We start from the raw sequence: 16,188 nt of genomic DNA on the forward strand, positions 1-16,188 counted from the left end.
TGAGCGAGCTAGCGATATTATTAAGAGTGTCAATAATGATACTACTTATTATGTTTGATCCTTTTTTTTTTTTTTTTTTTTTTTAATTTTTTTTTGTATTTTTCTATCTTTTTTGTAACGAATGTATAATTTATTATTTGTATATTTTCATTTTTTTAAATTAGTATTTATAAACATCAAAAAAAAAAAAAAAAAAAAAAGAGAATAAATGTAAATATAAAAATTAACAAATAGTAATAAAATGTTTATGAATATGACATTTTTATTATTATTATTTTTTTGCCTCAAAGACGTAGGCGTACATTCCATCTAAGTTTTCAACCTGCATAATTTGAAAAAGCAAGAATTAAAAATGAGTAGGCAAACAAGTTGATAATCACACTTGGTACTTCACCTGTGCATGTAAAAGACTAAGACAAGGTAGTAATATTGATATTTTTTTTTTCTTCTTACCCCGAGATCTGCTAAATACTCATCCTTGGGCGGAACAATAAAGATCATACGTTCTTTTGTCAAAACAACTGGAATGTTTTTTTTCTTATTAAAATGATCACAAATATGATAAAACTTCTTTTTTTGAGTTTCAGCTAAAAAGGTTTGAAAAAAGTGTAAGTAATATTTGGAACATTTTTCAGTAGTATTAAAAAGAGGGGCGGTGAAAAAAATATAAAATTTCTTACTAGGGTGAATTTTCCATATTGCATGATCAGAGGATGTTGTCTGGATGTGCTTTAAGTTTTTGATATCACTTTTAGTTTCAACATTAAGTTTGGAGTAGCTATAAAGAGAGAGATAAAGATAGTATGGAAATTAAAAATGAAATTAATATAAAATTAGGAAATATATATTTAACAAAAGAAGTGAACTTACATGGATAGTTTGGGATTCCCTTCGAAAAGACTGACATTGAAATCACATTTATATTTTTGATTGACATAAAAAGAAATAATATTTTCATTTGATTCTTGAACATTATCAATGTCATCACAATTAAATAAGATTTGATTTTGTGTATCATCAGTTTGTGAATTATTTTTATTTTTTTTTTTATATAGACTATTAGAATTATCATCATCTTTTATATTGCGTTTTTTTTTACGATCACGATATTCATTACTATTATTTTCTGATTCATCAATTTTTCTTTTATATAATTTTCTTGCATCTTTTTTTGTATTTTTATCATATATACTATTTGTTTTATTATTTAAAATTGATTTTTTATATGTTATATTATTTTTTTTATCTAAAAGTCTATTAGTTGTAATTCTTTTTCCCATTTTGTCTTTATAAAGTGAATCGAATTTATTTTTATTATATAACAATGAATTATTTTTAAACATTTTATATCTATCTCCTGAAATAGAATTAGTTTGTGGCATATTTTTTTGCAATATTTTCATAATGCTTGAATCACAAAAAAAACTCATATTTTTTTCACTATATTTTTTTTCCAATTTATATTCTAAAAAATTATTATCATATAATAATAAATCTAATAATTTTTTTTTTGCAAAACTCGATTTTTGTTTCCCTTCCCATTCTCCTAAAGTGGAAAAATCGATATTTAAAAATATATTGTTAGATAATTGTATACCATATAAATGATTTCTAGCTTTAATTGCAAATTCAACTTCTTTATATTGTAAAAATAAACAATTTTTTTCAATTACAAATTTTATATTAATTATTTCTCCAAACTCTTTAAGCATTGTTTTTAATATACTATATGTCCGCATATAATAATTTTTCATAACATTCCCAACCCATAGGCAATTATTAGCTTTATTTGGTGATGAGAATGTTACTTTAAATGATTTTTCTTCTAATTCTTTTTTTGCATCTACTGCATTTTTTATAGTTTTGAATGTTAGATGTGCATACATCTTATTGTTTTCATTTGTTTCATCAGCCTTTTCAACTTCCTCAGTTTCAGCAGCTTTCTTTCCTCGCTTTGGTCTTCCTTTTGTGGCTTTCCCTTTTTTGGGCTTTGCTTCTGCAGTTTCTGCTGCTTCTGTTACATCTTGTGGTTCTGCGACCTCCTTTGGCTCGCCCGAAGTAGGTTCTTCTTTGTCATTTTTTTTGAAAAAATTTGGCTCATCATCTTGGCTTGCAGTAAATATAGAAGCCTCTATACAAGCTTCTTGTTTATTGTCAACTGATAATAATTCATTAACATAATTTTTTAATTTATTATTTTCATTGAGATCTGGTGGGATATTCGTTATGAGTAAGTATCTGTTGTGAAGTTTTTCTATTATAAATGAATTAACATAATTTATATGATTATCTTTTATAGATGCAGATTGATCCCATATTATAGCAGGTGTATTTTTTCTAACTAGCCAAGTTGGATTATCAATCATAACATTTTCTGAATTTATATTAAAAGGATTTTCTTCATCAAATTGATAATCTTCTTGTATATCCTCATCAAATTTGAATTCATTAAAATCTTTATCATTAAAATTGTTTTTCCATGGATATTTTTTATTTCTATTATTATGATCGATATAATTATCTTTATTTTTTAGATAGAAATTATTATTTATATGACCATTATTAAATGTATCAAAGTCTATATGCGAATAATTTTGAATATAAGTTGAATGATCTATATGTGTAAATTTTTTATTTGGTGAGTTTAAATTATTTTTGTAAAGTTTTTTTTTATCATCTTTGTTTAAGTATGGAGGTGGTGGTACAACTTTATTATATAATCCTTTCCCTACAGAATCATATTTATTATTAGGTTTTAAATCAGTTTTATATTTATTTGATCTTATATTATTTATATAGTTATCATCATATTCGTTATCATATATGTTTGATGCATTTTCATTATTTATATATATTGGATGTGTAGAAAATGTATCGAAATTTGTATTTACTTTATGATTACTAGAGTTATAAAGACTATAATTTGGATTATTTATATGTTGCATATTGTTTGCATTATTATCATTATATGAGAAGAAAGAAGGAGGAGGAGGAGGGGGTGGATATGCATCTCCTTTATTATTAACATGTTCAGAATTTATATTATTATTATATGAACTTTGATCATAATTATTTCTAGATCGATGAGTACTCATATGGGCATGATTTTTTGAGTTAGGAAGTAAAATATTTTTATCAGGTGATGTAAAATTATCTCCTCTAATGTAAGACATATTTTTTATATGAATTTGATTATCATTTATATAATTTTTGTAACCTGGATATTTATTATTTTTCTGAACATGGTCAGAAATATTAGTAGAATAAAAATTTTTATTCTTATATAATTTTACTGGACCTTTTGAAAATTTATCATATGCATAATCATAACCCGCTTTATTTATTTCATCATTTTCATTTATGTCACCTTTTTGTCCTAACTTATTAGATGAATCATCTGTATGTTTTCCATAAATAACTTGTACTCTTCTACTTTTTATTTTTAAATTATCGATATATTTTTTTGCATTAATTGCACTTTTTATAGAATGAAAAATAATATGAGTACATTCATTATCATCTGTATAAATATTTTTAACATTACCAAAAATATTTAATAATGTATTTAATTTATTTTCTGAAATTTCTGAATAATAATTTAATAAAATAATTTCTTTACTTTTTTCATTTTTTTCCTGAACACGTTCATATGGAATTTCATCTTCAACAACTTCCCCTTCTTCTTCATCTGATGAAAGATCATTAATAATACTTTGGATTTTTTCATTCACTTCATTTTGATCAAGTTCTTGTTCATCTTCTTGCTCCTCACCATTGTCATGTTTACTATCATTAATATTTTCACCATTATCAATGGTGTCACCTTGTTCATTTTCCTTTTCATCAACTACAACATCTTCCTTATCTGTGTAATCAACTTCTTGATCTAAATTTTGATCATTGTCATTATTTGTTGGAGCGGTTTCTTTTTCTGTTGTAAATTTTTTAAACCACATTTTAGTTTAACTATAATATGTTGGAACTATTTATTTTTTTCTCTTTCTCTATTTTTCAATTCTTGTTTTTTGGTTTATATTTTTTTCTTTTTTTTTAAATAAATTCATTTCGGCTTTATAAAAATTGTATTTTTTATTGATATTCTTCAAATGTGTCTGTGTTTTTTTTTTTTTTTATAAAATATAAACATGACTATACATACATTATATAAGTAAATTTCTATGAGTATAATCTAGTTCCTATTCTTTTTTGGTTTTCCCTCCTTTTGTTTTTTTTTCTTTTTTTTGGATTTCAATTCATAAATAGACTATACTCAATATTAATAAATAAAAAGAAAAAAAAATGAAAAAAAAAAAAGAAAAAATAATAAGGGAATAACTACATTTCAATCAGTAGGAGTAATCATAAAATTAATGTATACATTATTATTATATAAATAAGATTGTGAAAAATGCTATTAATTATTATATCCAATTAGATATAAATAAAATAGTGTAATATTTTCACTAGTTCTTATTGCTTATAACATTTTTTACTTTCACTAAGTATATATTTTTAAAAATAAATAAAAATATATATTGAAAGGTTTTAATTTGCTAAAATAAAATAATATATATGGAATATAACGAGTGCCATATTTTGTATGAAAAAAAATTACATTATATTTTTTTTCATTACATATGTATATATAATTAAAAAGAATAATTATGTATTATACAAAAATGTATATCATATTTTATAATATGTATATATAAACCTTTTTAAATATATTTGTAAGTTTATTTTCTATAAGTTAATTACATAAAATTGGTACAAACTCGATGCTTTTATTTTTTAAGGATAAAAATTGGATATAACAAACATAAATTAAAAGATATAAAACAAAATAATATCCTGACACAAATGTCGATAATAAAGCAATGACAATAAAATGGTTGTAGTTTATATATTTCACTTTTAATGTTTGAAAATGTTGTTAGTTTTACTTCTATGCTTTTTCATTCTCTTTTTTTAAGGAGAGCAAACAAGCTATAGTAAGTATAACTACTACTGTGTCAGCAGTTCACTGCTCACACTTTCTAATCACGTGCTCATAAATATATAATTACTGTTGAAACATTATAGAAAATAAAATGAATATGATAAAATTTATGTATTGGGGAATAACACATATATGTGTATATTTTATATGGATACAAATATTTTGTAATTATATGGAAAATTATTTTGAAATTTTGAAAAAAATTTAAATATATAAGTTTGATGTGACACATAAAAATTGTATAAATGATGGTTTTCTTTTCTTTAGTCTAAACTATTAACAAAAACTTTCTAAACTTATATTATACTTATAGAGTAAAAAAGGGTATGCCTTGAATTAAATATATTTCTATCAAACGGTATATTATATTTCTTTTTCTTTTTCTTTTTTTTTAATCATGGGATTTATAGATTATGCATATGAATAGGTTTGCCATTAGAATAGTATAATTAAAGGGTGTTATATATCAGTTGGGAATTACTATATATTTTGCATATTAATATAGCTTAAGTATATTTTTTTAAGGTTATATATAATAGTTTTGCTATGTGTAAATTAATCGAGGAACCATTCCGAATACACATGCCTACACATATATATTTTTTTATATACATACCGAATTTTTGCTTTTATTATATAAGATAATGCATATATTATACCAATTGACTGATATATTTAGGTATGATGACTTAATTTGTAAATAAAAATAATATAAAAAAAAAATTAGAAATTTATGAAAATTTTCAAGGAAAGCTAGCTATATGAAATTCGAGTGTTTAAAAAAATTATGACTATGCAAGGAAAATTATAAATTTTTATGAACAAAAAAAAAGTTAAAATAAACATAAAAAAAAAGCGAATAAAAAGGGAGTATAAATCGAATAAGCAAGTAAATATAATCCTCTTGTTTATATTAGCCTTCGTAGGCACACATACGAGCAGATAGAAGCTTTGTATAGCTTTTTCTTTTTTTCATAAAAAATAGTATGAAAAAATTATTGCCTATGCATGTAAAAGTAGGAGAAGAAAAACATTAACATATCAATAATGAAATAGAGTTATAATTTTACATACACTTAAACAAATCCAAAAAGAAAATATCCCCATGGATAATTATATGAACAAATTTTTCGACCGTTGTAAATCATCTGAATTTCTTTTAGGAGTTCAAAAATATTCTTTGTATGGAAAAGAAGATAAAATAATACAAAATGGGGAAAGCAATGTTAAAAATAGTGTAAAACAAAATGAGTACAACCTAATTGCAAGCAAGTTTGAGAAAATAAAAAAACTACACCATCCTAATATATGCCGATATATAAATATAAATAGAAAAAATAATGATTATTATATTTTTTCAGAATATTATAGCTTATCCTTATATGATCTACTAAATGGGGAGAAAAAGAATAGAGCACATTTTAAGTGTCTAAGGAAAATATTTAGAATTAAAAACCAAACAAGCAATACAAAGCTCTCTAAAATGTGTGAGAATGTGAATGAAAAAACGGATGATCAAACAAAAATAATAAATCATATGGTTTTAAAAAAAATAATTTATGAAATACTTAAAGCAGTTGAATATTTACATTCAAAGAATATACATTTTTTAAACATAACACCTCATAATATTTTAATAACATCAAAAGGAAAAATAAAGTTACACAATTATTGTATGTCTTATTTATTTGACGATTATGAATATAATTCGGAAAAAAAAGACAAAGAATTTTTTAATAAAAAGTTATTTATCGATCAGATAATGTCTATGGAAAATCAATTGAACAATATGAAAAATAATCAAAGGTGTAACAACTTGTCTGATTTATCAGAAAATGATGAAGGAAATATGTTGGGCTCACCTTTAGCTAGCTTTAATGATAAAAAAATAGAAAGCGAAAAAAAAAAAAAAAAATTTATTTTTATCAAAAATTATTTCAAATATTATAATTTTAGTGAAGATATGTTATATTTTGGTCCGTTTTTTATTTTTTTGAATCTTTTTGAAAATCAAAAAATAAAAATAAGTTATAATTTATATAAGCACATAGACATATTTAGTGTCGGAATTGTGATAATTCAAATTATTAATGGGTTAATAGATTTACAATTTATAATAGATATTTTTTTTTCTAACTTTTTTTGTTCAAAAGTCAGTGAAATTATAAATTCTGAACAAACCAGATCTACAAAAATAAATAATCAAGGGGGTGACTCACATTTTGAACAAAATAAGGAAAAGGAAATGTATATTAGAAAGTACAATAAAATTAACAAAATATATGAATCATTTAAAATTGTTAAAAATGTATTAGAACAATGTGTGGACGAAAAGGGTGAAAAAGTCGAAAAGGTCGAAAAAAATATGACCGGGTCAGAAAAAAATATGATCGGGTCAGAAAAAAACATGACCAAGTCAGAAAAAAACGACGAACACAGACAGCTAAAATTTTTTGTTAGCAGTCTATTAAAAAAAACTGATTCTATAAATAAGATTGAAAATATTTTTATACTTTTATTATATATAAAAATATATTATACATATATTGGTTATTATTCAGATAGTAAAATAAGAGAAAATAAATCAAGAAAAAAAAATATCAGTTTGATAAATATCAACATTTACAGATTGTTTGAAAATGGATATGCTAAAAAAAATGTCATGAAAAGGGGAAGTAGATTGAATGTAGAATATGAAAGACAAAATATTTATAAAAATAAAAAACGATCAAATATAATGTATAAAATAATTAAAAATATGATGAAACATTTATTAAAACATAATATTGATATAAGTTGTATAAAAGTAATTGAAAATATATATACCGAATTTTTTAGTATAAATATATTAGAACAAAATGTAAAACAAATATTTTTACCTAGTATGAAAAATGAAAAAATATATTTTTTTAATTTTTTACATAAATGTTTATTATTAACATATAATGATTTTAATGCCAACTCTTTGCTATCACATTATTATTTTTTTGAAAGAGAAATGGTATCCCTCAATAGTATTTCTCAATTTGAAGTAGGATATAATGAAAATATAAAAAGTAATAAAAATAGACAAGGTCTTACTTATAAACATTATCATAATTCACTTATGTCATATTATATATATTGTACTAAAGATGAAAATAATAAACTAAAAGATAAATATTATATCAATAAAAAGAATATTTTCTATTGGTTTGATTTATTATATAAGTATAACTATGAAGAAGAATTAACTAATGCCGATTTTTTTGAGACCCCTTGTAATATTTTAAAATTGCCATATATGTTTTATAAAAAAAATGATAAATATTTTAAAGTTTCTTTATTTTCAATGTATAAAGAATATATATTAAAAAAGTATGCCCAATTATTTAACAAATATGAATATGTAGATAAATGGAAAGCGGATGTAGTCGAAAAAAAAAATAAATTGCGATGGCTTAAACTTCAAAAAAATAAGGAGACTGATCAAGATTGTACTAAATATATAAGAGAAATCCCTGTAACTTGTTTTAGTTTATTAAAAAAAAAAAGAAAACAAATTAGACACACCAAGTGGGATATCATAAATAGTGGTATAGCACAAATAAGGAGAAGAAACAAAAATAATAATATTAATGTAGAGAAACAAACTAATTTAAAAATAGATAAAGAGAAAAATAAGAGTTATACATACGAATCTGATAGTAGTGCATTTTCAAATTTTTTAAACATACCTAATGATATAAAAGAAGAAGAATTTCGTTTTAAAAATATAAATATAAAAACAGTTGGAATATATTTAGATTCATTTTATGAAATAATTAAAGATGCATATATATTTATTAAAAATAATGAAAATATATTTTGTTCATATAAAAATCAGTATAATGATATTTGTGTATATAGTCGTAATTATATATTTATTCACCAATATAGATTATATATACATTTTCAAAAAATGTTGAAACTTGAATCTACAAATAATATAAAATTAATTAGAGAAGTTAAATCAGGATTTCCATCAATAATTAGAAACATTATTTATTTAGTTTTTCTTAATTATAATTACACAATTTTAAAACAAAAGTCTTTTGAAAAAAATCAAAAATTAAAAACACAAATCATAATGCTTTGTCAATATATCACTGGAATTCCTTCAAAATATAAACTACTTTATTCTAAATATAACAATAATTATTCATGTAATATTATTTTAAAAAGTGATATTAAAGTTGAAGGAAAAGACAATTGTCTTGATATGAGTGTAGATGAAAAAAAAAAGATTGTTGTAAAAAAAAATTTCTTTTTTTCAAACAGATTGAAGCATGAAAATGATTTAATTGGGAGTATAAAATTTCAAAGAAAAATCTTTGGTATGCTCTTATTGTTAAGAAATAAATTAAAAGTGACAAGCCGGTTTTTAAAATATTTAGTTGTACCAATAACTGTATTATATTATGATAATTTGTATTTAAATTATAAGTGTCTTCAAAAGATAATAAAAAATTATTTACTTGATATATATACAAATAAATATAGTTTATTTGAATTTATATATATTTTGAATACTTTGTTAAATTATTATATTCCTGAGCTAGCTAAATTTTTTTATAAAAATAATATAAATATTACAAATATTATAAAATCATGGATATTATCATTATATTGTAACTTTTTTGATATACAGAATTCTTTTTTACTTTTAGATTTTATACTAATACAACCACGATCTTGTTTGTTATTTATATCAATAAGTATATTAAGTTATTTAAAAAAGTATATCTTAAAATCATCTAAAAGTAAAATATATCAAGACATTTTTACCTTATCCCATTTGATAAATTTAAATTATATTATACGTATGTCTCAACATTTATATAAAACATGTTCTACATTGTTTACTACATTCCCTAGTCACACCCAAAACCATCAAACACCCTTTTCCACTAACATAGAAATAAATAACAACAATTATAATATTAAAAATGATAGTAAATATAACAATCATATTAATTGTCTATCCTATTTTATGAACAAGCAAGAATGGAGCAAGTACTACGTACATAGACATACTTTCGGGGTATACAAAAAAGTTATTAAAAAGGAAAGAGGATGTAGTAAATATTGTAATTATAGTTATTCTAAAAAAAATAAATCGGATGAAAAGAATGATATGTCTTATTGTGACATGAAAGAAGAGAAAAATGTTAATGCTATAAACATTTCTGATAAAAAAAAATGTAATAATATGGTAAAATGTGGTGAAAAAACAAAATCGGCAAAAATAGGCAAATATTATGAAAACTTTTTAATGTGCTACCGAGCAAACAAACACAAAAATTTGAATGAATATGTTTCATATGAAAAAAAAGGTAGTTATTTAAAATGTTATAAACAAAACGAAGAAATAACAAAAAAAATACATAGTGTTAATAATGGGTGCTATAAAAGCGAGTATACTATTTCCAACAAAGTGAGCTTATATTACAGCATAACAAGTATTAAAAAAAAAAACAAAATCAAATTAAAAAATATTGATATGATAAAAATAATTGGTTTCCCAATGTTTCCATTTTTTTACATTACAAACTTATCCAATGAATCATCTCTTGATCAGTATATAATTGTCGATACACGTCCTGTCGAAAATTTTATGACCAAGCGATTTAAAAATTCTGTACATGTTAATGCTTTTTTTACAAACTTTAAAAAAGGCATTTATAAAAATTATGTCAATGATGATGAAAAAGGATATGATAGTGATTATTATGATGATCACACTTTGAATAATTATGAATTAAAGTCTAATTTAAAAACAATCATTCTTGTATTTAGTGATGCAATCTTCGATTTTGATATAATACATAATTTTCTAAATTTAGAAATTATGTTTGTAACTATATTACGTGGGGGATTTGAATATGCCATTAATAATTTACCATCAAATTATTTTACATAAAACAAATTTTAAAAAAGAAGAAAATTTGTGTATACCCATGCAAGGGGAAAGCATGTATACAACTATATGTAATACATAAATATGCACATTGTTATATATATTTTCCATTTTCCATTATTACATATTTTAGTGTGTGCATACATACAATGATTCATAAATATTATAAATAATTATTTCACTTTGATTTGTTCTTCCTTTTATTCCATAAACATTCAAACTAGCCAACCTTTGTAAAACCGTTCTTCATATAAATATATAGCTAAATTGTTTTATTTTTTACATGTACAGTCAGATTATTTATATGTATAATTATATTATTTTTTTATTTATTTATATTAATATCAATGTCTACTAATAAAAAGGTATATACATTGTGTCTTTCCACTTTTGATAAATTTTGTGCTTGCCATAATATTATTAATGTTAAGGTAAAAATTTTTGAGTATAAGCTGATTTTATTTTTATCATATATATTTTAAAATCATTATTTATAGTATTAAACATGGATTAATTTTTATAGCTATAAGAATTAAAATATGTTATGTAATATATTTTTTTTTTTGTAATGTTCAGAAATTTTATATACAAATTGAGTAAATAATTCTGAACGTTCATATTTTCTTCGTCACAAATAGTATAAATACAAAAAAAAACATGTACGCATATGGTTGCACACACAATTATAAAAAAAATTAGCTAGCTTCTTGCAACTTTCATTTGGGTTGCTTGTAAGCATATATATGCTTATGGATGCTTGCATTTTTTAATTATACTAATAAAAAATTTAATCGAAATGTGGAGTTTCCTGATTGTTTAAAAACTGCTAAATATATAGGTACCCATACTTGAATATAAAAGCAATGACCTGCTTATCCAATATGAGATTGTATATACATATATATTTCAAAAAAAAAAATACAATTTTTGCAAATCAGTTTATTCTGTTGATTCTATCTTATTTTGTTAAAAATATAATAATTTAAAAACAAAAAAAAGGATAATAAAAAATAAAAAAAAAATAATAAAATATTTTGATTGTCCCAAAATAATTCTTGCATATTAATGCTAATATGATTTGATATTTTTTGCTCACCATATGTATATGCATATATACGTATGTAGGTGTTTTGCAAATTGATATTACGGAATATATATATATGCATAAAATGAGACAAAATATAGGATGTCAAAAAAAACAAAAAAAAAGGAGAATATTATTTGTTCATATTTTTTTTTATTAATTTCTCCTTCAACTTTGACATTTTTGTTTCCCAATTCTCGTTATCATCTGCTTTATTTGTATGAGCGTGATATTTTCGAGATTGATTATCTGATGAGTTATAAACATGTCTTTCTTTTTCAGGGCGTTCAGCAGAACTATATTCATGTACTCTTCTCACAACACTATTACTGTTCTTATTGTCATTTTCAATACAAAAAGATCTTTTTCGTGCTAAATTTAATTCACTTTCACTATGTTTTCTTTTATAATTTGTATCATTTTCCATTCCTCTATTCCGATCTCTGTCCATCTCTCTGTTTCTATCTCTATCCATTTCTCTGTTTCTATCTCTATCAAATTCTCTGTTTCTATCTCTATCAAATTCTCTATTCCTATCCCTATCAAACTCCCTATTCCTATCTCTATCAAATTCCCTATTCCTATCTCTATCGAATTCTCTGTTTCTATCTCTATCGAATTCTCTGTTTCTATCCCTATCAAACTCCCTATTCCTATCTCTATCAAACTCCCTATTCCTATCTCTATCAAATTCTCTGTTTCTATCTCGGTCCATATATCTATCCCTGTCTCTATCCATTTCTCTGTTTCTATCTCTATCCATTTCCCTATTCCTATCTCTATCCATTTCCCTATTCCTATCTCTATCCATTTCTCTGTTTCTATCTCTATCCATTTCCCTATTCCTATCTCTATCCATTTCCCTATTCCTATCTCTATCCATTTCTCTGTTTCTATCTCTATCCATTTCCCTATTCCTATCTCTATCCATTTCCCTATTCCTATCCCTATCATATTCCCTATGTCTATCTCTATCCATTTCCCTATTTCGATCTCTATCGAATTCTCTGTTTCTATCCCGATCAATATCCCTATCCCTGTCTCTATCCATTTCTCGGTTCCTATCTCGGTCCATATCTCTGTTTCTAGCCCTTTTTTTGTCTCGTTCATTATCTGTTTCTTTGTGTCCATCGATATGGCTATCTTGTTTTTCATCTTTATCTTTTGGTCGTTCTCTTTTTTTGTCATGATTGTGTGAGCTATGAATATGTTGGCTATGCCTTTTTGTATGAGTATGGTGATTGTTCATTCCTTTAGATTTATCATTACTATGATCTGTATTATGTGAATTATTATTGTTATCTTCTTTTCCATGTTCATTTTTTTTGGAGTCTTGATCCTTATCTTTTGTTAAATATTGCTTTCCTGGAATAAAGCTTAAAATGCGTTGTCTCAATGACATTGGTTCTTCTTTCTCTTTATTTTTTTCATCATTATTTTGTGAACTCTTTTTAATATCATTACTGTTACTTCCCTTTTTACTGGAATTGGATTCGATGTTGTTATTTTTGTTTTCTTCTCCATCTCGTTCAGAAGAATCTGAATAAAAAAAAAATTTTTAAATGTTAAGCAGTTCGAAATATTTTGAGAGATGAAAAATTGTGTGCATATGTAAATGGTGCATTATGGCACATCTTAACAGTTTAATTATGCTTTTTTATTTTTTTCACTTTTTTTATTTTTTTCACTTTTTTTATTTTTTCCATTTTTTATTACCTTTGCTGATACTATTTCGGGATCGATCGTAATTCCGGTCTGGTGAGGGTTTTTCATTTTTTGAATTTGTATGCCTTTCCTTTTCGTCCGTTTCTTTATCATTTTTTATGGATGAATTAGAAGGGCTTTTGGTATGCCGCTTAGGACTTTCAGATTGTTCCTTACCATTTTGATTAGTGTTAACTTCAGAAGGTGTTTCAACATTATCACTAATTTTATTTGATGAATCGTCAAACGATTTTTCAGACTCTCTATTATTCATTTCTGCATTTTCAGTATTTTCACTATTTTCTTCCTTTTCAGATTTATCAGTTTGGTGAGTTTCGTGTAATGTTATAGTTTGTGCAGAATTATTTGAATCAGGAAAATCGGTTTTTGTTTCTTTTTCATTACTGTTAAATTCATTTTCTTCAATATCATTTTGTTTATTTAATTGCGTATTTTCTTTTGGAGATATTTGATCATTATTTTTAGTTGGTATTTCATCTGAAGTATTTTCATTTACATCGTCGTTATCCGATTTTATATCATTGTCTAGTTCCATATTTGTATCTTCGTTTAAAATATTATTATCATCAATATTGTCTAAATTGTTGGATGTTTCAATATTTGTAACTAGTTCATCAGATTTGTTTTCTTCTGCATTAGCATTATTGACATTTATTTCGTCAAGGGTAGACTCTTGTTGGTCACCTGACGCGTTTACTATTTGATTTTTGATAGCTTCATCTGATTTCTTTTTTTTATTTTTTTTAGGGATGGTCGAAGTTTCTAATTTTAGAAGTCTTCGAATCCGTAATTCAATGTCTGAATCAAAATTAGACTCATCGGAAGGATAATAAAAATTTTGATTCAAACTAGATTTAGAATTAGATGAAGAAGAGGATATCGAAATATTATCATTACTATTTGTACTTTGATTTTCTGTATTTATTTTATTATTTTTGTTTGTTTTTTTTTCATATTTTTTTTGAATTTTCGTTGTCCATTCCCTTAAATTAACAAAAGAATGTTTTTTTTTTTTTGACTTTTTTTTTTTTTTATTTAAAATTAATAAACTTTGGCTAGTAACTGGATCTATATTGGCTACATTTATAGCATCATCTACTATGTCACCCATTTCTGAATCTGCAATAATTTCATCATCGTTTTCTGTCATGTTTACTTGTTTTGATTTCGTCATTATATATTTATTTAATTATGCATTAAAATTTGCAAATATATAATATTCCACGATATGTGGTATTTATAAGGTAGGTCCAATTTTTTCGTCACTAGCAAGTATACAAAACGAGCATCATACATATATGTACATGTACATATGTATAACAAAGCCAACTGAATGCAATGTATATATTTAATTCTTTCCAAACAAGACTAAGATAAAATATTTACAGAAAAAATGTAGATACATATTTAAGACCCGAACAAAATATGTGCGTATGTATGTACATGGGTCTATTATTTCGTTACCACTCTCTTTATTTTTCTAAATTGATAGACAAATGAATATATATTAGTATAAATATAAAGTGAAACGAATTTTAAAATAAATTGAAAATTAATAAAATAAAACATTATATTATATTATCCATTGTTTATGCACATTTATATAGAACATGTACATGTATGTATAATTTTTTTTTTACGATAAAAATGAACAAAATAATGTTTATTTTTGGTTGTCTAAATATGTGTATATATATTACTATGTATTTATTGATAGTTTATTTGCATTAATATTTTTGATAAGAGTTATATGCATATTTTAAAACACATGCACATATATTATGTACATATCAATAATCCTTTTATTTATTTTTTAGCAAGCCCAATTATTTTCGAAAGGGGTGTATAGAAATGCATATTCACAATCATGAATTAAAAAAAGGTAAAAAAAAATAATGTGAAAAAAAAACCAAACGTATTTTTTTTTTTTTTACTATCCTAAGTTTTACTTGCATACAGTTGTATATCTCTAAAAAATTTGAATATTAATTTAAGAATATAATCAGTAAATTTAAAAATAAATATAAGTTACTATAGGGATATATAACATAAGGGAAGCTTTATTATAAACCCGTAAAGGAGTAGTAAAAAAAAAATAGCTAAATATATAATTAAGTAAAAAAAAATTAATGAACAAATAATAGCATTATATTTAGTAAAAAAAATACAATTTCATATATACATAAATATAATATATATCCCCTCTCTTGATTTATGATATTCAATATTGGGATATGCTTATATTATGCCATATGTCTTTACAACATTTTCTTATAACAAATTTTTTAATTTTTAAAATAAAATAAAAATAATATAAAAACATAACATTGAATATAAAAAAAAATTATGAGTTTATTGAAGATAATAATACCAAGGATAATAATAGGACGAGATATATAAACATATTTGAAATAAAAAAATTATTAACATATGTGTGTAAAT

General features: G+C 23.3%; 3 protein-coding genes across 3 annotated transcripts; 1 reads left to right on the forward strand and 2 right to left on the reverse strand.

Moving 5' to 3' along the window:
• Nucleotides 1-271: 271 nt before the first annotated feature.
• Nucleotides 272-3,956, reverse strand: PVVCY_0602170 (RNA-binding protein, putative; the record flags this gene model as incomplete). Its single annotated transcript, XM_008627355.2, has 4 exons — nt 272-322; nt 454-587; nt 681-778; nt 871-3,956. 4 exons carry the CDS (start codon nt 3,954-3,956, stop codon nt 272-274), a joined length of 3,369 nt encoding a protein of 1,122 aa, XP_008625577.1.
• A 2,148-nt stretch (nt 3,957-6,104) lies between these two features.
• Nucleotides 6,105-10,940, forward strand: PVVCY_0602180 (Rab GTPase activator and protein kinase, putative; the record flags this gene model as incomplete). The annotated part of the gene is made up of 1 exon (XM_008627356.1): nt 6,105-10,940. The coding sequence occupies one exon, from the start codon at nt 6,105-6,107 to the stop codon at nt 10,938-10,940; it is 4,836 nt and encodes a 1,611-aa protein (XP_008625578.1).
• Nucleotides 10,941-12,154: 1,214 nt separating this feature from the next.
• Nucleotides 12,155-14,920, reverse strand: PVVCY_0602190 (conserved Plasmodium protein, unknown function; the record flags this gene model as incomplete). Its single annotated transcript, XM_037634142.1, has 2 exons — nt 12,155-13,560; nt 13,738-14,920. 2 exons carry the CDS (start codon nt 14,918-14,920, stop codon nt 12,155-12,157), a joined length of 2,589 nt encoding a protein of 862 aa, XP_037490286.1.
• Between the last annotated feature and the right edge of the window lie 1,268 nt (nt 14,921-16,188).

This window comes from Plasmodium vinckei, assembly GCF_900681995.1.
Source record: "Plasmodium vinckei vinckei genome assembly, chromosome: PVVCY_06".
Taxonomy (NCBI): domain Eukaryota; phylum Apicomplexa; class Aconoidasida; order Haemosporida; family Plasmodiidae; genus Plasmodium; species Plasmodium vinckei.